The sequence below is a fragment of the Etheostoma spectabile genome, chromosome 17 (assembly GCF_008692095.1).
Source record: "Etheostoma spectabile isolate EspeVRDwgs_2016 chromosome 17, UIUC_Espe_1.0, whole genome shotgun sequence".
NCBI lineage: Eukaryota > Metazoa > Chordata > Actinopteri > Perciformes > Percidae > Etheostoma > Etheostoma spectabile.
Window position 1 is genome coordinate 16,836,467 of NC_045749.1, and position 21,731 is coordinate 16,858,197.

Consider the following 21,731-nt stretch of genomic DNA (forward strand, 5'->3'; position numbering starts at 1 on the left):
AGCAATGTTACATTTTGTTATCATTACGCAAAAGGACAGATGAGGCGTAATAAGAGTAACAAGTTAAAGAAAGTAACTAAAATGAGTACCACTGAACATTATGGGTAATGTAGTTTCTAGCGTTACAAATGCAGTCAAACCCGGAACTACACTTCCTAGTTACGGAAGTCTTGCAGTTGTGTCCGTTTGGACCTTTCTTTAACTGTCTATGGTTTGGACGACGAGTGATTTTGGGACATGTTGGGGCAAGTACCGTCACCCAAATGAAGGCAAACATAGTAGTAACGTTACTGTTAACGTTACGTTGTTGTTAAAACACTGAAACTGTACGTAGGCCGTTGGTTAGCGAATAAGTATTTGCCTTCTATGAGCTTGATGTGTGAAAGTGGTCACAATGTACATTCTTAAACGCGTGGTGTGCGCTGGAGGCGTCATTGTCCACCGATGCACCTCCCTCGCTGTGAGGAATGTCTCTGCTTGCTATTGCCTAAGTTCCCCAAAGAGACACAGCCCGTACAGCTTAGTGGACTGTGAGCGCTACTCTTCTCTTGTGAAGTCTGTAATGTCATCCAGGGTCAGTTCCCAAACCCCTGAGACCCTGCTAACGGAGGATGAGCACATCTATGGACCCGTTGTCAAAGCACAAACGCCTTCCTCAAGACCAGAAATGAGGGGACCCAAAACCCTTCATCCCTTCTTACACTGCCAAGACAGTATAGAAACAGAGGAGCCAGAGCCAGGACCTCCTGCCCGGATTTTGTTAAACCGGGGCCAGAGCAGATCATCCGTACCGAGTGTGACGCGCATTCTTCAGCAGACGCTTTCCCAAGAGCAGATCTTCTACCTGGAGAGGTGGAAGAGGAAGATGATCGCAGAGCTTGGAGAGGAAGGCTTTAAAGAATACAGTCAGAGTAAGTTTTGTAACATCAGCGTAAGCTGCTATTAAATTATGTGTGGTGTTGTTAACTTAAGATGTGGGGTTTGTAGAAACTGGGAAGTGACCAAAGGTTTTTCTCAATCAGATTTATTTAGGCAAGGGAAGCTTTTCCATTCAACTTTGGAGGACATCTTGACGTCAGGTGCAACATGGAAGAACAAAAATCCTACAGAGAGAGCAGAGTATCCACCTGAGGTACAGGGATACATGGAGAGCATCTCTCACGTACTGGAGGACGTCAGTGCAGTGAGAGCTACTGAAAGCACCGTGCAACATGACACTCTGAACTATCTGGGAATTGTGGATTGTGTTGCTCGCTACAGGTAAATATCCGGATTTGCAGATAAAGTACACTCTACAATTTCCATATTAGACTTGATATTAAGGCTGTGCAATTAATCGAAAGTTAAGCGTGATTGTTATTTTGGCTCCCAATGATCACAAAAACAGAATAATAAAAAAGCAACAACACTTATTTAGTTTGTTATGCTTTGCAAACAACTCATATTTTCTCTTGTGTTCTGAATGAAAAAATAAGTTTAAATAGGAAAAGGAAAATTTAAGGCAAATTTCACAGTTGTAAGTTTATTTTTACTGTTGATTTATTTAACTTTTCACACTGTTTTTTTTTTAGTTCAATAATTGCAGCATCTTTCCAGAAGTCAACGAGTAATTGTGTTAAATGATCTGGATTTCAATATTGATCAAAATAATCGTGATTATATTTTTTCCATAATCAAGCAGCCCTACTTGATATTTTTTCCTACCTCCGCTACACTCACAGCCCACTTTCTCGTCTCCAGGGGTGTACTATGTGTTATTGACTGGAAGACTTCAGAGAAGCCCAAACCATTCCTGAGCAACACATATGACAATCCGATTCAGGTGGCAGCCTACGCCGGGGCTTTGAACAACGATGGAAACTACAAATACCAGGTGATCTACTGAGTTATCGCTTTGCTACTCTTTTATTTGATACTCTTTTCACCCAGATTGACAGAACTGTCTCTCAGCCTGAAGCCAGAATACTTACCTAATAGATAGATAGATTATAGAACGTTACACGCATTGATTTTTTACTGTGTGTCTGCTACACTGTGTCACACAAAAGAACAACCTCATGCCCACTGATATCTCCTCATTGCAGGTTGAAAATGGACTCATTGTAGTAGCCTACAAAGATGGCTCACCTGCCCATGCTCATCAGTTGAGCTCAGAGCTGATGTTGGAGTACTGGAAAACTTGGTTGGTTCGTCTTGAAAAGTTCACAGAACAAAGGTAAAGCAGTAAGCATTTTTTCTATCCTTCTCGGCAAAAAAAAAATAATACGGTTTGGATTATGTTTTTATTAATCTGATCCTAAACATAACTTTGGGCTGCGGTTACTTGTGGTGGCAGTTATATTATATTTGATGTTTTATACACCAAATTGTTAAATGAAAAAATACTCAGTAATATGCATCCGCATTACCTGAAGCTCTACCACGAGTTTAATTCGATTTACACCTAGTACCAGGGGTGTACAGTTCAGAAAATGTCACGATTCGATTCCAATTTTTAGGCTCACAATTCCATTCAAAATCGATTTTCGATTCAAAAAGGATTCTAGATTAACACGTGTGTGTGTGTGTGTGTGTGTGTGTGTGTGTGTGTGTGTGTGTGTGTGTGTGTGTGTGTGTGTGTGTGTGTGTGTGTGTGTGTGTGTGTGTGTGTGTGTGTGTGTGTGTGTGTGTGTGTGTGTGTGTGTAATTCATATCCATATTATCCATGTGGATTTGTTTGTTATTTTAAGATCCTGTCATGATGTATGTGTATGTTGTGTGTGTGAATCAAGTATGGATCTATCATGTGATTGCAGTACACATACAATAAAAAAAAGAAATAAAATAAATTTCAAAAAATATGAATCGATTTTTGGAATTCTATGAATCGATTTTGAATCGGTAGAGCTTGAATCGCACCCCCCTACCTAGCACCAGAGCTATATAAATGATGAATAACTACTAAAAGATTTTCTTCCTTTCATTTTAGATCCAGTCCTGCATCAAGTGTTTTTGCGGAAAAGAGATGAGATGTGTGAAGAGAAGTCTTTAAGGCCATGTCCATGAAGCATGGTCATTTCAGTTTAAGGCAAATGAAGCTAAACTGAAAATATACCATGCTCACATGCAGTAGGAGGGTAAAAACATATGCCTTTTAACCTTGATTTCTGACTAGCGTTTTTATATAACCTTTCCCCTTTCAATGCTGAGGGCAACTTTTACGGGGCGTCTTCTATGAGGTAAAAAAATCATTGAATTCAAACCAGGCTTCCCTGTATGAGGGGTCCTCAGTGAAGCCCAGGCTTCTAAAGAGCCTGTAGGAGACGTCATTCTCCTCCTCTATGAAGCAGTACACTGGGTAGCCCTGAGCGTGGAATCTCTTGGCCATTGTGCTGGCCAGGACTTTGGCGTAGCTTTTCCCTCTGTGTTCTGGCAGAGTGTACAACATGCCCATTGCACATGACGCATACGTCAGGATCCAGGACACAGGCTTTCCTTCTGCATCCAGCACGCAGCAGGAGGGGAAGTTCGCTATCATGTTCCGGATCATCCTGGCCCCACCCTCGTTCTTTCCAAACTTCCACATCTGATTCACCAAGCTGACGTGGGATTCATCCAGAGAGCTAAGTGAGATCCCGGAGCTGATGCAGAACAGAGCAGGTGGCTTTTCAGAGCAGATTTCTGCTTTATGATGATCTACTAAACCTAAGATAATGATTTAGTCACACGCTAGACACTAAAGACATCACCACTGCATAGCTAGGCTCTACCTGTCTATAGGGGGAAGGTTGGATACATCCTCCAGTATCATCATGTGACACACTGCCAGTTTTCTGCTGGACACGCCTTTTTCTGATGCCACTGCTTGAAATATCTCCGAGTGGCAAAGATTGATTCCTTGACATGAAGCAAAAGACAATAAAAAATGTGTGGAACTTATTTGGTATTTGTATTTCTTTTTACTTTTGAGAAAATTTATTATTCAAACAGGATTAAAGGTAAGATTTCAACCGCTTTTATAGGCACAAATGTGTAAATTTAGATGTGGTTGGAAGATGTAAAACAAAACGTTGCTCTGATATTTAGGAAAAAGCCTATAAGTATGTTTTTACATAGTCATCTTAGAACTTCTCCTTTCTTATTAACCTATACTTGTTGAGCACTTTGCCTAACGACTCTGGCTGTATTACAATCATATAAATAAGTGTACTGGCAGTACGGGACTGTTCTTTGCCCTTTTGTGGTACAATATGCCATAATAATGGGCGGACTCTAAGATAAAGATAATAAAACCCAAAGCCAAAATGTATACCCTAAAGTAGTAGTACAAAGATCACATTAAATAGAATAACAGGTGTCTGGGTTTTGTAACCTCTCCATTGTTATGTCTCGTTAGTAAGTGTTGCAAGAATTATTCTTTAATAAGACATTCCTAAATCAAATAAAAATACAGTACAATATAAAGACTTTTTTCACTAATCATAGCGCCAGAGACCATGGAAAGAACAGATGTCCTTACCGAGACAAAGGTATTGGGTCCAGTCAATAACCGAGGACTTCCTAATGGTTTCTTTGAGAATAGCTTCATCTTTTGCAAAAACCAGTGTGTCTTTGAAGAGATCCCCCTTCTGTAGGAAAAGAGAGATATGTAAATATACTGTATGCAGAAATGCATGTAGGCCTGTACATGTATGTAGCCTATATGAATATGAATACACATAGATAAGTAGTTACCTGTTCGTATTGTGGTTTGCACACAATGACATTAAACTCTGGCCATCTGTCCACTAAAACCCTCACAGAGTCTGGTCTGACTCTGTTTCGGAGGACCAGAAAACCATAAACCTTAAAATTGAAATAGTTACATTATTCCAAAGAATGGCTGGATTAGTTATTAAGCCAGTGAATATAGTAAACAATGTTGTCAAGCAAGCACAATAATAATATGCTAACAGCCTATTAGTCATCGACTTTCAATAGGCTATAGGCTGGATTGTATTATAAGTTATGTAGGCTATTATATTAAATCTCATAACTGGACTGGACACACCTGTTGTGACCGAGGTAAATATCGTTTCAGCTGGGTCTCAGTCATTTTCAGCTGCTCTCCGGTCAGTTCCATGGTGAGATCGTTACCGTCTGGAATATCGAAGGAAACCGTACCGAAGTTGTAACGGACATTGGTAACGCAGCGTTCCTGTGGATCAAACTGGGCATATTCTTCTTCTTCTTTTTTCAGGCTGAAGTGGACTTCTGATTCGCACTTTCGACACACGTGAGTTATGGCATTGAGTGGAGTCATAGACAGTTGGGTGGAGTGTCGGGGAATCACTGTAAAAAAAATCTGTGTGTATATATACTGTATAGCCTACTGAATGTAGGCTATATAGATAGATAGATCGTTTTATAATGTAGGCCTATAAAAATTGTATATGTTTTATATATGTACTTAATTATACTTATACTTAACTTAATTATAATTAGAAATGCAATAATGTGTATACAACTTCAATGATCATTTTGATGAGAGCTTAATATTTCTGGAAACAAAAAAGTGCTGTTCTTGAGCTTGGACTACATGACACTGGGAACTGTTGAGTTTAAAAAGTTATAAACAATGTTTTGAAAACAATGTATTTCTGTTTGTGTATGCTGCAGCCAGGTTAGGAAAATATGCATTCTATTCCTCATTCTTTGTCTCTGTGAAGAGGTCAAGACCGTCCCTATTGTCTCTCACCTTCCCCCTTCTGTTCCTTTGTCTCTAAAGCATTGATTTGGTCATATCTATCATTCAGCATACATGAGGCAGCTCACTGTCCCCACAGGAGAGGTAATTACTGTCCCAGCCTTTGGGAGCCGCCCCTGTTTGATTGGAACAAAGAATACGTATTCAGGGACTTTGAAAACAGGTGACACTGACTTGGATCCTGGGGCTGGGTGTGGTCTCAAGACACATGGATTGAGAAATAACACCTTTCTTGTAAAGACATTTGACCAATAAGGAGAGTTTTCACTTGATGAACCGCCCTCTACTCTAGGGAATAAATGTGTGTGATTTAGAATTTTTCAGGACTGATCTCATGCGACTCCACCAGGGAGAAGTACGGATGAAGACCGGTCAGCTGCAGTGTTATTATGTTTTGTGTCTTATTGTCTTTGTCATATCATCTTCATCATGCTGTTTCATTAAACCTTTTTTTAATTCTCCATTGGAACTCTAGCCTCTCTCCTTCCTCATCAAATCAAAGAACTCGTGCTAGTTTTTCTGCTTTAACTTTGACAGTAATGTGAAAAGGAGAACTTGGTCGCTTTGAAACATGAATACAACAATTAAATGTCTTTATTTTGGGTCCGTGTTCACTAATAATTGCATCGGTGTGTATAAAAGGAGGTAGCCTATACCTATAGTGTGGTAAATATATTGGATGTACATTATTTGATAACTGAAAATAGAGAGCAATGCATATATTTTATTTACACGAATGTGTTATGATAAGGTGACATTATCATTTGTGTCAGTAATGCCATTTTCCCTTATACCACCATTATAACCAGGTTTTGATCCAATGCTTTGGAGAGCCTGTGAATTTTATAGGCCAAACTTTACATTTTAATCACATTCTCATACGAAAACATTGGAAGTTATTTTTTATACAAACACTTGTTAGAAATGGTTACAAAATCAAAAGTTGAACTCAAACCATGCCGCCCTGTATGAGGGATCCTCAATGAAGCCCAGTTTTTTAAAGAGCGTGTAGGAGGCCGTGTTCTCCTCCTCTACGAGGGAGTACACTGGGTAGCCCTCAGCGTGGAGTCTCTTGGCCATGGTGCTGACCAGGACTTTGGCGTGGCCTCTCCCTCTATGCTCTGGCAGAGTGTACGGTAAGCACAAAGCACAAGGATCCAGGACACCGGCTGGCCCTGGTCGTCAGTGATGCAGCATGACGGGAAGGTCCTGATAAGTTTTTCAATGTTTCTGTAACTCTGCTCGTTCCCTCCAAACTTCCAGGTTTTATTCACCAAGTCGACGTGGGAAAGGTTAAGAGATGAAATCCTCGATTCAAACTCACTGTGGAGAAGCAGACTGGGACAATCTAAGCGTAGAAAACAATATTATTATCATTATTATTTGACCTTTTACAGATTAAGTACATTTTAATCATGTGACTCTACCTGCCAGCTGCTGGTGTGAGCGGATGGCTGCTGTCTGGCAAATACAGAAGATGCACCACAGTATAGAATCTGTTGTTGACGTCTCTGTCAGAAGCCACTTCTTTGAGCATGGAGGTATGGGAAATGTCAAATCCTGTTGGGCAAAAATAATTCAGATGTTAATACGATTTGGTTGTTTTTCTTTGCAAGGGGTTACACTCAATACAGTCTATGGTTAGACCAGTAGTGGAGAAAGTATTCACTTTAGTCTCTCAGTAGAAATAGCAAAACCACATTGCAAAAGTACAGAAGTCTTGCATTGAAAATAGTAAAACATATATAACTAATACCTAAATGTACTCTTAAATATTAAATAAAAAAAAGTACTCAATACAAAGAATTGTCCAGATGGGTATCAAACTTATATAGACTGTATGTTACATAGATTATTAATATATGTCTAACAAGCATTTTACTGTCTAAGTGGAGTTCAAGTGCCTACGGTTGAGAATTTCATAATAATGCAAGATAAGTTATAGGCTTGTCATTAGCTACTGTACAGTATGTTGTGTAAAAACATATTAATAGTAGTAACTACAGCTGTGAAATAATTTACAATAATATAAAAAATTCTATATGTACCTCTGAATTGACGTGGAGTAGAAGTAGTGTAGTAGAAGTGGCATGGCCTGTAAAGAGGCCTACTCAAGTAAAGTACAATTACCTAAAACTAAAAGTACAGTGTTTAAATGTACTATATATATTTACATCACTGGTTTCCAACAGCGACTATTGCCCTATGTTGCCTGAGGGTTATAGACACTGTCTGCTGCGATCTCACTAACCTCCAATAACAAAGTAGGTGCTCCAGTCAATTGCATTCTCTTCTGTCAACATTTTCCTTGAACTCGGTTCATCCATGCTGTAGTATGTCACCTTTTTCATAAACTCCAGGGCGCGCTTGTTCTGTCAAGTTAACGCTACATTTAGCATTGTGGCATGTACAAAAACACAACGTGTAGGCCTCCAACATATCCAGTTCTCCAGGGGGACGTGAACTCACATTGGGGTCAGGTCGGCAAATAATGACTTTAAAATCAGGCCATGTGTCAACGATGACCTCCAGTGTGCTTGGCTTGTTCCTGTTAATGCCATATAGGAAACCGTATACCTAAAAACACCAACAGTTTAGAGCTGCAGGGCGTAGACACACACTGCATTTACATGCTGACATGACATTTATGATAATTGAAGTGTGAATATGAATAGCTTGCAGCCGTTTACCTTCGAACTCTTGGGTAAACTCCTTCAGCGACCTGCAGTTCGTCTTTGTTGAGGAACTTCATGTTTGGGAAGTGAAGCCTCTTCACCGATGCACTTTATCCTGCCTGCCGATTTAAACCGCTCTGTTCTAATAAAAAACTGTCTCCGCCTTCATAAATCACTGATAGTCAGCCATGCAGGGCATGTGCCACTTACTGTGCGTCTCATGACGGTGTTCTGACGAGTTATGCTACCGTGTCGAAAAATGCTACCTTGTGTTTTTGTGCAACCCTATTTCCGTAATATGGCATTTCACTTTTTAATTACAAACAGCGGGAAGTGTACTGTAAGATACTCTATCATAATATATTTTTAAGGGGTGGTGTACTTCGATCGTTTCGATAGACCAACTCCCCTGTCAAGTAATGCTACCACGCATGTGCAGTTACCACATCTCGACAGGGAGCACAAATCGAGAGAACACCTTCAAATGGCGTTTTTCCTCTGCATGGTATCTACTCGCCAGGTAAAGATTTATATATATTGTGATAATTGACGATGTTATTTAATCCGTATTTTGTGTAGAAATCTGTTGGAAGTCTACACTGAGGTGATGAAGAAAAAAAAATGAATTCACATGACTAACTCAGGAGAAATTCACATTATCAAACCATGTTTTGAAAAAGAGATATGAATGTTTTCAAAAAATAATTATAACTTCTGAAGTCTTTTGCTTCCTAAAATATACATGTCACAGCATTCATACGCTTATTGGCCAAATGTTAGCTGATGACAGATGAAAAAACACACAAAAACCTCTCCGTACCCACTAATACAATATTAAACCTATATGCATTTACCACATGGACACAGTCATTTATGTTCACATGCTATTTTAATTTTCATTTCATTTTAAAACAGTGTGTGGTTCCCACACTTACAAGTTATTTGCTTGGTTTAGTGCTCCACTACACAAAGTTGCTTTGTTAAAAGTTAATACATCTTAAGAAAGTTTTTCAGCCCTTATTTATTTTTTGACAGGACAGCTGAAGATATGAAAGGGGAGAGAGGGGTGGGAATGACATGCAGGAAAGGGCATCGCGGCGTAAACCTCCATATATGGACGGCCGCTCTACTAACTGAGCTATCTGCGCGCCCCAAAGTTAATACATCTATACATTGCTTTACTCTAAAGGTTAGTCTGAAACACACTGACTTTCAAAAGTTATTCAATGTAGCAGAGAAAATCAGAAAATCCTTATGACTCTGTATGGTCAGAGCAAACATTGCTAAGACTAAAGATTTCCCACGTGGTTCTCTTTCTAGCACGTCTGATCCAGCATCTGGATTTCACTGAGCCAAGGGCGGCTCCACACTGTAAATGTGCACTGGTAACGCTGAGGAGGAAGAAAAAGTTCCACACATTATATATATATATATATATATATATATATATATATATATATATATATATCCAATCTATTCAAAAACAAAACAAAACAGCAAATTGCATTTAATGCGTCTCTGTTTGGAAATTTGGATTGCTGTCAGTAACAAGAAAAACGAAAACAATCGGCTCTGCCAACACCGTATTATGCTCCTGCTAGAGTTAGCACCCAACAGGCTTAAACAGGGCAAGTTTTAAACTTGTTTTTAGCCTCTAAACATGCTCAAAATGTCATCACCAGTGCCTAGCCATGTGCAGTGATGCCTTCCGAGTGAACACAGTGAAACGGACTGCTGTAGATGTGACAGAAAGGCAGATTCGCTGTGTTCACTTGGAAGGAATAACTGCACATGGCTAGGCACTGGTGAGGACATTTTGAGCATGTTTAGAGGATAAAACCATGTGTTAAACTTGCCCCGTTTAAGCCTGTTGGGTGCTAACTCAGGGGGATAACACGGTGTAGGCAGCACCGACTGCTTTCAGTTTTCTCTCTGCTGACAGCACAACACATTTCCAAACAACAGAGCTACGTGTTGGAATCGACTGGAATTCTCCTTTAAAGCATTGTAAAAGATGTCATCCCCCATTCCCCATGTTCAATGATCAGAATTATTGTAGGATCCTGATCATTTCAAAAATGGTTTGTTATAAATAGGCTATGTTTAATTAGGTGTTCAATTTAGTTATCTAGTAAAAAATGACTGTGGTTTAACAGCTTTGCTAGCTAGTTCACGCTGCTCTGTGTGTCAGAATCAGAAACGCTCTATTGATGAAGGGAAATTCTGAGTTACAGTTGCAAGGAGTATATTAGCATAGTATTATATAGTAATATAAGGGGTGTGAATGTGTACGGTATTTATTCTAATTCCATCTTCCTTTAACAAACAAAGCTCTATTGTTCAAATTAGGGAAGTATATATTTGTTTCACAATGTGACACTTTACTGTCTACTGTTGAAGAGAGAAGTATATGTTCTCTGTGTGACATTTAATAATAACTCCCAATAGCTAAATCAAATTTGGATTTTTTTCCTTTTCTTCCAGAAGCTGAGATTGTAGCCTCTTAATAAAGTCATTACCTGAGCCTTTGCTGTGTCTTGGTGGATGTCACACACTTCATCTTCACTGCCTTTTCTGCAGGGGGTCTTCGCCATCTTCACAGTTATGATGTACTTCATGCCAGAAACCACCTGCAAAAAGAAATGCGCGGGTCATGGAAATACAGATTTCGATAAACGTCGAGCACTGTAGCAATCCCTCTGTTTCCAACCCCCGGTGTCTAGGCTAAGATAATGGAATGTTGATTCCTGTATTTTTGGGAGAGTTTCTCATTTACATGATAAAACCTTTTGATCTGTGGCCGAAAACGAGCCCAAAGGGGGAGGGTGTAGAGCCATGTCCTTCCTCATTGGACAGCGAAGAAGCCAACAAGACATGTCTGGGTTTTTTTTCAAACAACCCCCCAAATAGTGATATTATTATTAAAATTCTAATTTGAAATGATCATGTCACTCAAAAGGCGCGTTAGTCAAATATCAATGAAGTCCACACACAAAATGATCTGATGCAGCTATGGGTTGTAAAATGACTACAAAAAACTGATCTGAAGCAAAAATTAACAGAAGGTGCTTCTTAATAAATGTGTGCTGAGAGCATTGTTGTATAAGAAGGAAAGAAAAACATCCGTTCAAACTTGAAGGGGCAGGATGGGATTTAATTGGATTACAGGGTTTAGCCTATTTAAAAGGGCTAGACAGTTGGTTTCACAATCACGTAACTTCCGCTAAGATCCACGAACACGACACGGTATATGCATATAAATCACCGTATGGCTAACCTTATGCTTACAGGCATGACTTAATGTGAATTTACGAGTAGAAATTCCAAAATGGGTAACTCGTTTACGGTCGTAAAAGGCCTGGCTACTCTGTGACGTTAACGTTCCAGTTAATGGGGGATATATAGCACGACGCATACATGTAAACTGGCTCATGTTGATTTAACAAGGTGTGTTAAATAAAGTTCAACACAAATTCAAATGAAACGTCACTGACCTGTCTCTCAGCCTTGACCACTTCTGCCACTTGGCTGAGGTACATGTCGTTGCTGCGCCTGTTGTGTTGGACTACGGCGTAGTTGAGGGCATTACGGACCCCTTCGTTATTGACATCTACGTCGGTAAACCCCCCCGCCATTCCTCCAGACCCGACGGCGAAAACGGCCGCAAGAACGGGCAAGACGACCTTCCACATCATGTTTCTGTAAATCCGGATTTAATGTTAGAAAACAACAAAAGCTCGACGTCGTCTTCCTTTTATATAAACAACGACGTCACGGTTGTTTTTGTTGACGGGGAGTGGCACATCTCGCATCCAATCAGATCACTAGCTCTGCAAGCCCACCTATCTGATTTGGCAGAAACGGTTGAGAACGTTCTCAAACATCTACGTCAGAGACAGTAAGGGAATCGTTGTCCATGTTGGTTCATAACTTCTTATAATGTTCATAATTCATAACCGAGAACTGCCCCAACTCGAAATAACTCCGCCACTGCCACGCTTCTTTAGGAGACTTATTATTTTTTATTTGTTTATTTATTTATTATTATTACTAACATTAACAACGAACATAGTTACATTGCCAGTATGTAGGCTACATACACAAAATAATTTATACACACAAATTAAGTCAAATGTATTACCGTTACATGACACATTTTATCAAACACAATTGTGTTGGTGCAGTTCTTGAAAAAAGTGTTCAAAGCTTGCATGGTTTGGAGTTGGCCCATTTCTTCTTGTGAATGTGGAATTTCCCCAAAAATCTTTGTCCATCTCATTGCCATCTTCAGGAGACCTGAGGCAGGTCCATGTGACCCTGGTCCTCGTGTATTGATTCCAATGGGAAAAGTGAACGTTAACACTAATTATGAGCGCCATAGTCACCAAAGTAAATATTGGACCCATTTGTCATAAGCCACATATCTCCAGAACAATCTAACAACAACATGGAATTTTTCACACGGACACATCGGGAGAAAATTAACTTTGTTTGAGACCTGTGTCTGTCTCGCTCATGGCTAAACTCCCGCGAGATCTGGCATTTTGGATTGGGGTTTTCGAGTTGCCAAACAATCGCGGGTGTGTTCGTGTTGCACACCGATGAATCACGTAGTTGCCCCTTTTTCGTTTGCAGAAACGCTTACGCTGTCTGGCACGCGCAGCAGGAGGCAAACAAGGTATGTCTGAGTGCACGGTGGTTGCAGTTTGACATTACTGTGTACACAACTTTTAGCGCGGAGCGGAAAAGGATTTATTTTTTACCTTTGTCCTAGTCTAGTGCGACTCTTAAAACAACTGTGCGGCCGCTCACCTTTGGAACTGCGCAATGCAGAGACTTCAGGTTTTTAAGTAAGTAGGCTTTCTACTGATATTCAGATGTTATCGACATATATTTGTACCCTAATATCAGAGCTGCACAATCAATTAGTTCTTTAATATTGGTTTTCACTTTGCAGGGGGACTTTCTGTAGCTTGGATGCCGTCCAACGGCAGCTCCTAATAGGCTCAGCGGTGGCAGCAGGGGGGATACTGGTGGCATACATAGTGCACAGAAGAAGACAAGTCCAAAGTATTCCTCTTGGTGAAGGATGGTGGGGAGCAGGAGAGAAGCCACTGTCAGAGGATGATAAAATCTATCCCTTTAAAGTGCAAACCTCAGATAAAGAGATTGAGGTCCTTTTGAGCTGTTAAACTTTCCTCACCCATTACCAAATTTAAAGCACCAATAATAAGACAGCAACACGTTTCTGTAAAGTAATCAACAGTGCTTTTACTCGACAGGACCTTCATGAGCGCATTGAAAGAACCCGCTACACTGATCCGTTAGAAGATAGCTGCTTCCAGTATGGCTTCAATTCCACATATCTCAAGAAGGTGGTGTCCTATTGGAGACACGAGTTTGACTGGAAAAAGCAAGTGGCAGTGCTCAACAAGTATCAACACTTCAAAACTAAAATAGAAGGTACTCACCGCCTCAAGATGAATCAACAGAAATTTGGCCACTCAACACACTTATTTTCTTTTCACACCAATGCGTTTGCTTTAATGCAGGATTGGATGTGCACTTCATCCACGTGCGACCACCACACCGTGAGAATCAGAAGGTTCTGCCACTTATGCTCGTTCACGGCTGGCCCGGCTCCTTCTATGAGTTCTACAAGATTCTGCCACTTCTCACAGAGAACCAGGATGGTGTCCTGTTTGAGGTCATATGCCCGTCTATCCCTGGCTATGGTTTCTCAGAAGCCCCTCATAAACAAGGTAGATCATTCTAAAGGCACGTATGTATGTGTGTGTGTTTTACAGCTTGAGCAGCAGATGTTTACGGATGTGCTTCCTGTTATCTTTTCAGGATTCGACAGTCTCGCTGCTGCCCGAATTTTCCTGACACTGATGGAGCGTTTAGGATTCTCCGAGTTCTACCTGCAGGGAGGTGACTGGGGCTCTCTCATCACCACCAACATGGCACAGATGAAGCCTCAATAAGACGGCAGAACCATTACATGCCACAAATAATCACTGCAGTTGGTTTTCCACCACCCGCTTTAAAAGAAAAAGAAAAAAGGGAGCATTGTAGCATTCTGAAATTGTGAAACAGTGCTTGCGCTGTGCAAATGACCACTACTACTGACACTACACATTCCGGGATGCTAGAGCAATGCATTCAATAAAACCTGCATTTATAGCTCTAAATTGGCACTTAATATAGATTAAAATGCTGTAAGACCATAAGTGTCATTTACACCGGGAACAGGCCCCCGCCATTTTTTGAAATGGTCGCTTTTGTTCCAACACTTTTGGGTTGCTATTATGCATTTTCCCAACCCACCGTAATTATCTACTCTATCATGCCGATCCCCCTATCCAGGGGCATAGCACAAAATTCTGGTCCCTGTAGAAAGGCATTTTCTGTGGGCCCCTCCCCACATCCACTGCTATTCATTCTAGCATCTTTTTAGGCCTTCCTCACATGAGGGCCCTGGGTACTCATCCCCCTTTTTTCCCCCCCAGTCCGACACCCCTGCCCCTATTACATTCAAAAACGTTTATTTCATCTAAGCCCCCATGTCCCCACCACATCTCAAGACTAAGTGATGCCCTTGTGTGAGACCTACAGTACAACTGTAGATAGAATTGACATTTATTTTGTAATCTTTTCCAGGTGCGTGAAAGGTCTCCACTTAAACATGTGTATGTCAACAAAGGGGCTCAAAGTGATGTTTTCCCTCATGATTGGTCGTTATCTGCCCTTCCTGGTGGGCTTCAGTCGGGAAGATGTTCGCAGGTTGTTCCCTTTCTTCGAGAAAAATGTCTGGGACATCCTGAGGGAAAGCGGCTACCTGCACATCCAAGCCACTAAACCAGACACTGCAGGTGGGAATATAAAAAACAAGAAAAAGGTTCTGATGATCTTATCATTTGTCCCGTCATTGACCCACCACATGAAACAAAACAAGCAACCTGCTCTTAGTATTTTGTAATCTCAGTGTACCATTATTTCAGCTCTTAATACTTAAATTGGGCGTACAGGTTTTGGAGTGAATGACTCTCCTGTAGGCTTGGCGGCCTACCTTCTGGAGAAGTTCTCCTCCTGGACTGATCTAAGGAACAGAGGTCTGGTGGATGGTGGGCTGGAGAGGTACAACAGGAATTTAATTTTGCTTTTTTGTTATTTTTGGCAAACATGATATGATGGATTCAACAAAGGTGTATGTGGTTTTTGCTGTCTTCATCTGAACAGGAAATTCAGCCTGGATGACCTTCTGACTAATGTCATGATCTACTGGACTACAGGCTCCATAGTCTCCTCCATGCGCTTCTACAAAGAGAACTTTAAGAGTAATCCTGACAATAGAGTGGATGCAAAGTATGTGGCCAAATGCTTACACTGTCAAAACTATGACAACGTGTGTTACAGATTTGACCACCTTATTATCCTATCATGTTGTAACTCTTAAGTTTCCTCTTTTGTTTTAGGACAGGGATATTTGTGCCCACTGGACTTGCCGCCTTCCCTTGGGAGCTGATGCACTGCCCTAAGGCCTGGGCGCAAATTCGATATCGAAACATCTACTCCTACACTTTCATGCCTCGAGGTGGTCACTTTGCTGCCTTTGAGGAGCCCCAGCTGCTAGCCAACGACATTGTCCAGTTTGTCAAAAAAGTGGAGGACATCTGAACACTTGCACTCACAACTATTATTGCTGTTTAATTTTGATTGGTCATTACAAATGCAGATTTTCACACTACAATGCATCTCACTGCTTGATTGCCTCTAAAATTACAGCACGGTCAAATGCATTTTCAGGTTTTGATAAATGTAAACATATACACAGATACTGGCACTCAAATGTATCCAAAGATTGGATTAAAGAAAGCGATACAATGTATTATCTTTCAAGTTATGCTCATTAAAAATATATTGCACTGTATTACGTGTGTTGTTCCGTGTTTAAGGTTCTTAAAAATTAGTAATGTAAAACATTCTTAAATATAAACAATGTTCTCAAAACAGTTTATGCCATAAAGCCTCAAGACAACACATTCAGTATTTCAGAAGACTACACAACAAAAAGGTATCAAACACCATACTGCTTGTGTTAATAAACCAACTTTTTTTTTTTTAAAGTGGCATACTTTTAATCACAAGTAGAAAATAAACTCATAATTCATTAAAACATGGACAGCTCAATTCCACATTCAAGTTTGAAATTCACTTAACCCACCATTAAAATGTAATTGTAGTATACAAACTCCAATCTCAGACTATGTGCTCCCCAATGTTTTTGGTCAGATGCCAATGCCCTTAATAGTCATGGGCGCCTGAAACCACACATAATCCTGCCAGTCCGACCCCTGTGCCCTCTGTTCCTCACAGGTGCTGGGGTCAGTAGACAGAGCAATAATTTGGTTCTTTACACGGGTTGGCACTTTAAACTGTAGTTTAGGTCGGAACCAACCTACACCGCAATCCCTGTGCGCCAATGCCAAGACTGTGGTGGGCATTAAGCGAACAGGTCTGCTGTCAAACAAAAGGTCAGATACAAAAAGAGTGCGGAAGAGTTGCCTTAAGCATGAGGACACCCGTAGACATTGATCTCCACCGGCCAATACCAGAGCCTCCATGTTGATCTCATACAGCTCTTTGGGGAGGATGAGGGAGCCACCCATTAGCAGCAGCACACGGGGCACCCTGCTAAGGGAAAAAAGCACCTCCAGCTGCTGCAGCACCTCCTCTAGTTCCTGAAGGGTCTGTTGACACTTGCGCCAGTCCATGTCTGCAGACTGCACCGGCCTCCGACCGACTATGTCTTTATCCTGAAAAGCAAAAATATTCAGCATCTCAAATCTACAGCATTTCTTTCTTTATTAAACTTACAGCATACACACACACGTTTCCTATTCACCTGCATGGAGGCTTGCTGTTTCTTCTGGGAGTACACCAGCTGGTCATACGTCATGGGTAGTTGCTGCCTCTGATAGAGAATGCACTTGAGGATCTCGCTGACAAAGCGGCAGGAGCCTTCCTGAGTTACAGTGCCAGGGAAAACCACGTTCACGCGGCCTTCGTCCCGCGCTCTTTTCATCACCTCAGAATTGTCCTCTGTCTTACGATGTGGTTTACTACTTCTCTGACCAGAAGTGTCCTCTTCTTGGGTGTTATCTGTCCAAATAAGGACCACAACAATGTCATTAGGGTGAGCAACCGACCTGTCTAGCTCAATTTTAGCTAGTTATTATTTAGGCATAAGTAGCAAGTATTATTATTAAAAGGTCCTGCACTTAAGCATTCAGTTCATTTTATCTACTCTACATACTGCTGGATAATTTAGGCCTAATCTGTGTCTATAAAGTGACTAGATATTAAGAATAGTAAATACTGTCCACTACAGTTTTCCAGACTGCAAGACAGCATCTTCAAATGTTTCATTTTTTCCAAAACGCCAAGATATTCAGTTGATAATGATAATAATAAGATTAGATTAGATTAGATTATACTTTATTCATCCCACGACGGAGAAATTCTGTCGTTACAGTAGCAGCATAGCAGCAACAGCAAAAAAAAACAATAACACACAAACAAGTACGCACGAAACCAAACATAAAGATGCAATAAATCCTTACAATTAAGACACTGGAGTCAGACAATGGTTGAAGCTTTTGCTTTAAAAACGATTAATCGTTTCATCAAAATTGTTGGCTAATCATTTAGGCTAATTGAATGATTGTTTCAGTGGTAAACTATTGTCATTAAGTCAATGTAGAAGAGGGAAAAAAACTACAGTATGTATCGTATAATTTATCAATACTCAAAGTACCTCAAAACTAGATTTGAGTGCAGTACTAACCTATATAAGAATATCATGGCCATGTTAAAGGCAGTATTTTTGGGAAATAGTGTCAACAGATTAACTATAAACTTAGCCTACATGTAGCTTACCGTTATAAAAAGGAATAATTTAACTACAACCCGGGTGATTTGTTTTTCACTATCAAAAAGAAAATGCAATGCGGCGACAACTAATCTTAATTGCAGTCATCCTCCGGGCTGGAGCTCAGAAAGTGCTAGAAAAGATGGGGAACGTGAACGTTAGCCAAACCGGTTATTACCTAAACCTTGAGTGCTGGTTGTCGAGGGTACATCGGTGTTTTCTTTGTCCGCGTTGTTCACAGAATGCTGTTTTGAACTTAGCACATGTTCAGAGGAGACTTCTTTCAATTTCATTACATTCGTCGTCTTTAAACACGCGTTTAGGGCCTGTGGTGAGAGTTGTTCGTCGACTTCCGCAGACGGTCGGCATGAATTGGAGTCGTCGGGAACACTTTGTAACGTTAGGACTTTACATGTCATGTTCGGTTCCTCCAGTGTGCTAACATCTTTTTCTGACGAATACGACAGGCGCCGCGTTATCTTATTATCTGCGGTGTCAATAAGGGTCGTAGTTTCCGTGCCTTTTGAGTTTAATGTTGGTTTAAATGTATTCGAGTCTTCTGCCATAGTTTTGAATGTCCCCCCCGCCGGGTCTCTTTTCCGCACTGCATCATGGGAAACGTGGATCGACATCAACGCTGTGTTCACGTTGCATGGGAAAAATGCGAAAAAAAAGTTCCCCTTCCTTATTCTCGTGCGTTCGTTTCACAGACAATAAAATTGGTTCGTTCGTGCTAATAAGTAGCCTAGCCCACATCAAAATGCGTGTATTATTGCGGGCGTTAAAGGCGTTCAATTGGTGAATAAAATAAACATATGAAAATGGAATACATAAACAATATAGCAAAGTAGGCTTATTGCAACAGTTAAAAAAAAACATAAATAAATGAATAAATAAATATGTAAAAGACACTATGACAAGTATGTTATAAGGCGGTACGGTTTTTGCCGGATGTGCAAAATATGAATCTGGATGTGCAAAAGTTCACAGTAGGCCTAATTTGGGCACCACCTGAATTTCAATGTGATACAGGGTTAAAAACTGAAAATACCATGTAAAGTTGAATTAAGTTTGTTAAGTTTGGTTGAGTCTCGTTCTATATATATGTGTATGATTGATATGTAAGTGGATATGATATATATCCAGTTATTTAAATCATAGAAACCCAGAGCAGCATAACAAAAGCTGTAGCTTCATAATGAGTAAAACAAAACAGAAAAAGTTGCCACACATCCCAGTGGCTAGTTAGTGTAGTGCATCGAGAACGTGAGCACGCCCAGGCCACAGGTGTGATAATTAGGTGTGAAATCCGCAGCATGTTCACGCGGATACCTTAACGGAAGACTTCTCTTTCAAAGAAGCAGAAGTAGGCTGAGGGGACTGCTCTTTTGTTAGTGGTCGGGCTGCTTTTGGTTAAAAAATGGCTTCATTGCGAGTAGCGGTCCGAGTCCGTCCGTTGAACAAAAGGTAGGTAAAATGACTCCTTTTATTTTCTCTCTGAATGAACACTTACGCTACTCACGTGCACTTTTCAACAGAGAAAAGCAGTTATCATCGAAGGTGATAATTCAAATGAAGGGGAAGTCTACATATATTGACAAGGTATTTTATCACCAAATAACAAATACACTATGGATGCGGTTAATGGAGTTTTTATTAAGAGTGAGCTGTTTGTTTTAAATTGTAGCCTTCCCATATTCGAGGGGATGAGCTGAAGGACAGAAGAAAGACCTTTTCTTATGACTTCTCGTACGATTCAACCGACAGAGGAAGACCCACATTTATATCCCAGGAGAGGGTATCTGTGTTCTTCTGTTTACTACCTGAGCTTTCAACATTTTTTGTTTTGTCGTGTAGAACCGGTACCTGATAATTTAACCTACCCTTTCTTTGCTACTTCAGATTTATCATGACTTGGGGTGTGAGGTCCTGAAATCTGCATTTGAGGGTTTCAATGCCTGTGTGTTTGCTTATGGCCAAACCGGCTCAGGAAAATCTTACACCATGATGGGACACACAGTAAGGCCTTCTCAGCTTTCTTAGTCTTACTAAGGTTATAGTGCCATTTTTAATTTATCTTGGCAGTATGCTATCCAACAAATATCTGTAGGGTGGTTCCAACATGCGTCCCAGACTTTCACTTCCAAGTAGACCTTTTATCTCCAGGGACACCCCCAGGGTGTCACAATATTCCCAACACTGTAGAGCGAACACTGCAGAGCACTCCAGCAGTGCTAACCTAGTGTGCACAGAGCACTGACTTCTCACCACATTAGAAACAGACTGATGGCAGCCTCATCAGTCTGTTCATTTATCTTCATGTGTCTCTCCACTAAACAGAAAATGTGATGAGGGCAGCAACCCACAGCTTTTCTCTCCTCACTTTGCACAGCAATGGAAATCTCCCATTAGTGAGCTTTCTGCTTGTCTACCAGGAGACTTTTGAAGTTCATTGGCAAAGCTGCTGTCAACATCCCAGATAATTATATATGGCTCTTAATGCTTACTATGAGTTACTTTGTAATTAAAACAAGAGGGCATGCAGCGCAGATTGAAATTGCTTGTATGCTTCAGCAACTCAAAATCAGATTAGCTGTTATGTATGTTGTTAAGCAGCCTTTGGATGTGCCGAGTTGTGGTCAAGACATAGTATAGACACCCACATTAAGAGAACATAAGAGTAAAATACATTTTTCATTTTAAAAGTAATACTATAATTTTGTATTAAGAGCTCTGAATGCAACATTCTTTTCCTTTTTTTTTTATGTGTAAGGAAGATAAAGGTTTAATCCCGCGGATCTGTGAAGGCTTGTTCTGCGAGATGTCTCAGAGAGGCCAGAGCGACGACGTGTCATTCCGTACAGAGGTCAGGTAAGGGACCATCACACATAAAGTTATGCTTCTTATCATCTTCTGCACAGCAATCGTTAAGCTTTCAAACATTGGGACGGTCTCTAGCTCACCCAGTAAGTCTGAGTCCTGCTGCCCTTTACTGTGTCATTCCCCTTTCATGCCTATCCACTGTCTCTGTTGGGAAAGCCCCCAAAAAATCATTTAAGTAAACCTTAAAAAAACTTTCAAACATTGATGCAATTGTGAATGGCCAGAAAACAGTGTTTTAAAAATATCCCAAACATGGCTTTTCATTATGTCAGCATTAAACTTTTTTTTTTTTGTTCTATGGTGACCTCCCAAAAGATGTGACATAGGGCAACAGTTCTGTCAGAATTATTTGACAAAGCATGCATTTTCAGGTTAATTAGTTGTTGTTGTTGTTCAGTGGTAAGGTCTTAATATTAATTTAGATGGTCAAGTAGGTAAAGGTGTTCATTTTACCTAACTAAAACACTCATAGCTTCAGAAAATTGTATGACCTAACTGTAATGCAGTCCTTTTT

The 21,731-nt window shown here is 40.5% G+C and overlaps 7 protein-coding genes across 9 annotated transcripts in view; 3 read left to right on the forward strand and 4 right to left on the reverse strand.

Moving 5' to 3' along the window:
- The first annotated feature begins 130 nt into the window (after positions 1–130).
- Positions 131–3,917, forward strand: mgme1 (mitochondrial genome maintenance exonuclease 1). The gene is made up of 5 exons (XM_032542107.1): positions 131–911; positions 1,023–1,260; positions 1,741–1,873; positions 2,085–2,215; positions 2,969–3,917. Exons 1-5 carry the CDS (start codon positions 395–397, stop codon positions 3,006–3,008), a joined length of 1,059 nt encoding a protein of 352 aa, XP_032397998.1. The 5' UTR covers positions 131–394; the 3' UTR covers positions 3,009–3,917.
- On the reverse strand, positions 2,963–5,277 carry LOC116705710 (glycine N-acyltransferase). Its single transcript, XM_032542108.1, has 5 exons — positions 5,030–5,277; positions 4,714–4,824; positions 4,499–4,607; positions 3,750–3,876; positions 2,963–3,620 (listed from the first exon to the last, which is right to left on the reverse strand). Exons 1-5 carry the CDS (start codon positions 5,099–5,101, stop codon positions 3,212–3,214), a joined length of 828 nt encoding a protein of 275 aa, XP_032397999.1. The 5' UTR covers positions 5,102–5,277; the 3' UTR covers positions 2,963–3,211.
- A 1,027-nt stretch (positions 5,278–6,304) lies between these two features.
- Positions 6,305–8,477, reverse strand: LOC116705711 (glycine N-acyltransferase-like protein 3). Its single transcript, XM_032542109.1, is given in 7 exon segments — positions 6,305–6,879; positions 6,882–7,048; positions 7,153–7,285; positions 7,977–8,097; positions 8,195–8,302; positions 8,416–8,435; positions 8,438–8,477. Coding segments are annotated over 7 exon segments (807 nt in total). The 3' UTR covers positions 6,305–6,661.
- A 1,095-nt stretch (positions 8,478–9,572) lies between these two features.
- Positions 9,573–12,187, reverse strand: cst3 (cystatin C (amyloid angiopathy and cerebral hemorrhage)). Its single transcript, XM_032542110.1, has 3 exons — positions 11,895–12,187; positions 10,920–11,030; positions 9,573–9,791 (listed from the first exon to the last, which is right to left on the reverse strand). The coding sequence occupies exons 1-3, from the start codon at positions 12,093–12,095 to the stop codon at positions 9,717–9,719; spliced, it is 387 nt and encodes a 128-aa protein (XP_032398001.1). The 5' UTR covers positions 12,096–12,187; the 3' UTR covers positions 9,573–9,716.
- Positions 12,188–12,913: 726 nt separating this feature from the next.
- Positions 12,914–16,330, forward strand: ephx5 (epoxide hydrolase 5). 2 transcript variants are annotated; one of them, XM_032542102.1, is made up of 10 exons: positions 12,914–13,078; positions 13,175–13,250; positions 13,358–13,574; positions 13,683–13,863; positions 13,953–14,162; positions 14,254–14,383; positions 15,064–15,275; positions 15,432–15,540; positions 15,643–15,768; positions 15,879–16,330. In XM_032542102.1, the coding sequence occupies exons 2-10, from the start codon at positions 13,228–13,230 to the stop codon at positions 16,078–16,080; spliced, it is 1,410 nt and encodes a 469-aa protein (XP_032397993.1). In that variant the 5' UTR covers positions 12,914–13,078; positions 13,175–13,227; the 3' UTR covers positions 16,081–16,330. The 2 variants fall into 2 exon arrangements, with proteins under 2 accessions (XP_032397993.1, XP_032397992.1); XM_032542101.1 differs by having other exon boundaries at positions 12,949–13,078; positions 13,180–13,250.
- On the reverse strand, positions 16,202–19,006 carry mad2l1bp (MAD2L1 binding protein). 2 transcript variants are annotated; one of them, XM_032542105.1, is made up of 3 exons: positions 18,519–19,006; positions 17,309–17,565; positions 16,202–17,219 (listed from the first exon to the last, which is right to left on the reverse strand). In XM_032542105.1, exons 1-3 carry the CDS (start codon positions 18,964–18,966, stop codon positions 16,692–16,694), a joined length of 1,233 nt encoding a protein of 410 aa, XP_032397996.1. In that variant the 5' UTR covers positions 18,967–19,006; the 3' UTR covers positions 16,202–16,691. The 2 variants fall into 2 exon arrangements, with proteins under 2 accessions (XP_032397996.1, XP_032397995.1); XM_032542104.1 differs by having other exon boundaries at positions 18,513–19,006.
- Positions 19,007–19,562: 556 nt separating this feature from the next.
- Positions 19,563–21,731, forward strand: part of kif16bb (kinesin family member 16Bb) — a 24,869-nt gene continuing 22,700 nt past the window's right edge. The window contains exons 1-5 of the mRNA XM_032541725.1: positions 19,563–19,801; positions 19,873–19,936; positions 20,022–20,132; positions 20,237–20,353; positions 21,108–21,205. Of these exons, the coding sequence (XP_032397616.1) occupies positions 19,755–19,801; positions 19,873–19,936; positions 20,022–20,132; positions 20,237–20,353; positions 21,108–21,205 (437 nt within the window). The 5' untranslated portion in view covers positions 19,563–19,754. The remainder of the gene's footprint in view (positions 19,802–19,872; positions 19,937–20,021; positions 20,133–20,236; positions 20,354–21,107; positions 21,206–21,731) is intronic.

Bases quoted from the DNA above. Each gene is read 5' to 3' on its own strand.
- mgme1 (XM_032542107.1), top strand. From the start codon at position 395: ATGTACATTCTTAAACGCGTGGTGTGCGCTGGAGGCGTCATTGTCCAC. The intron at 912-1,022 runs GTAAGTTTTGTA...TTTCTCAATCAG, and splicing joins CTTTAAAGAATACAGTCAGA to ATTTATTTAGGCAAGGGAAG. The intron at 1,261-1,740 runs GTAAATATCCGG...TCTCGTCTCCAG, and splicing joins GATTGTGTTGCTCGCTACAG to GGGTGTACTATGTGTTATTG.
- LOC116705710 (XM_032542108.1), bottom strand. From the start codon at position 5,101: ATGGAACTGACCGGAGAGCAGCTGAAAATGACTGAGACCCAGCTGAAA. The intron at 4,825-5,029 runs GTGTGTCCAGTC...TTCAATTTTAAG, and splicing joins ATTTACCTCGGTCACAACAG to GTTTATGGTTTTCTGGTCCT. The intron at 3,621-3,749 runs GTAGAGCCTAGC...GTTCTGCATCAG, and splicing joins AACCTTCCCCCTATAGACAG to CTCCGGGATCTCACTTAGCT.
- cst3 (XM_032542110.1), bottom strand. From the start codon at position 12,095: ATGATGTGGAAGGTCGTCTTGCCCGTTCTTGCGGCCGTTTTCGCCGTC. The intron at 11,031-11,894 runs GTCAGTGACGTT...TTCTTTTTGCAG, and splicing joins TGGTCAAGGCTGAGAGACAG to GTGGTTTCTGGCATGAAGTA. The intron at 9,792-10,919 runs GTAATGACTTTA...CTTCCTCCTCAG, and splicing joins AAGACACAGCAAAGGCTCAG to CGTTACCAGTGCACATTTAC.
- ephx5 (XM_032542102.1), top strand. From the start codon at position 13,228: ATGCAGAGACTTCAGGTTTTTAA. The intron at 13,864-13,952 runs GTACTCACCGCC...GCTTTAATGCAG, and splicing joins CTTCAAAACTAAAATAGAAG to GATTGGATGTGCACTTCATC. The intron at 14,163-14,253 runs GTAGATCATTCT...TTATCTTTTCAG, and splicing joins AGAAGCCCCTCATAAACAAG to GATTCGACAGTCTCGCTGCT.
- mad2l1bp (XM_032542104.1), bottom strand. From the start codon at position 18,966: ATGTCGATCCACGTTTCCCATGATGCAGTGCGGAAAAGAGACCCGGCG. The intron at 17,566-18,512 runs GTAATAACCGGT...TTATTTGGACAG, and splicing joins AACCAGCACTCAAGGTTTAG to ATAACACCCAAGAAGAGGAC. The intron at 17,220-17,308 runs GTGAATAGGAAA...TTTGCTTTTCAG, and splicing joins AACAGCAAGCCTCCATGCAG to GATAAAGACATAGTCGGTCG.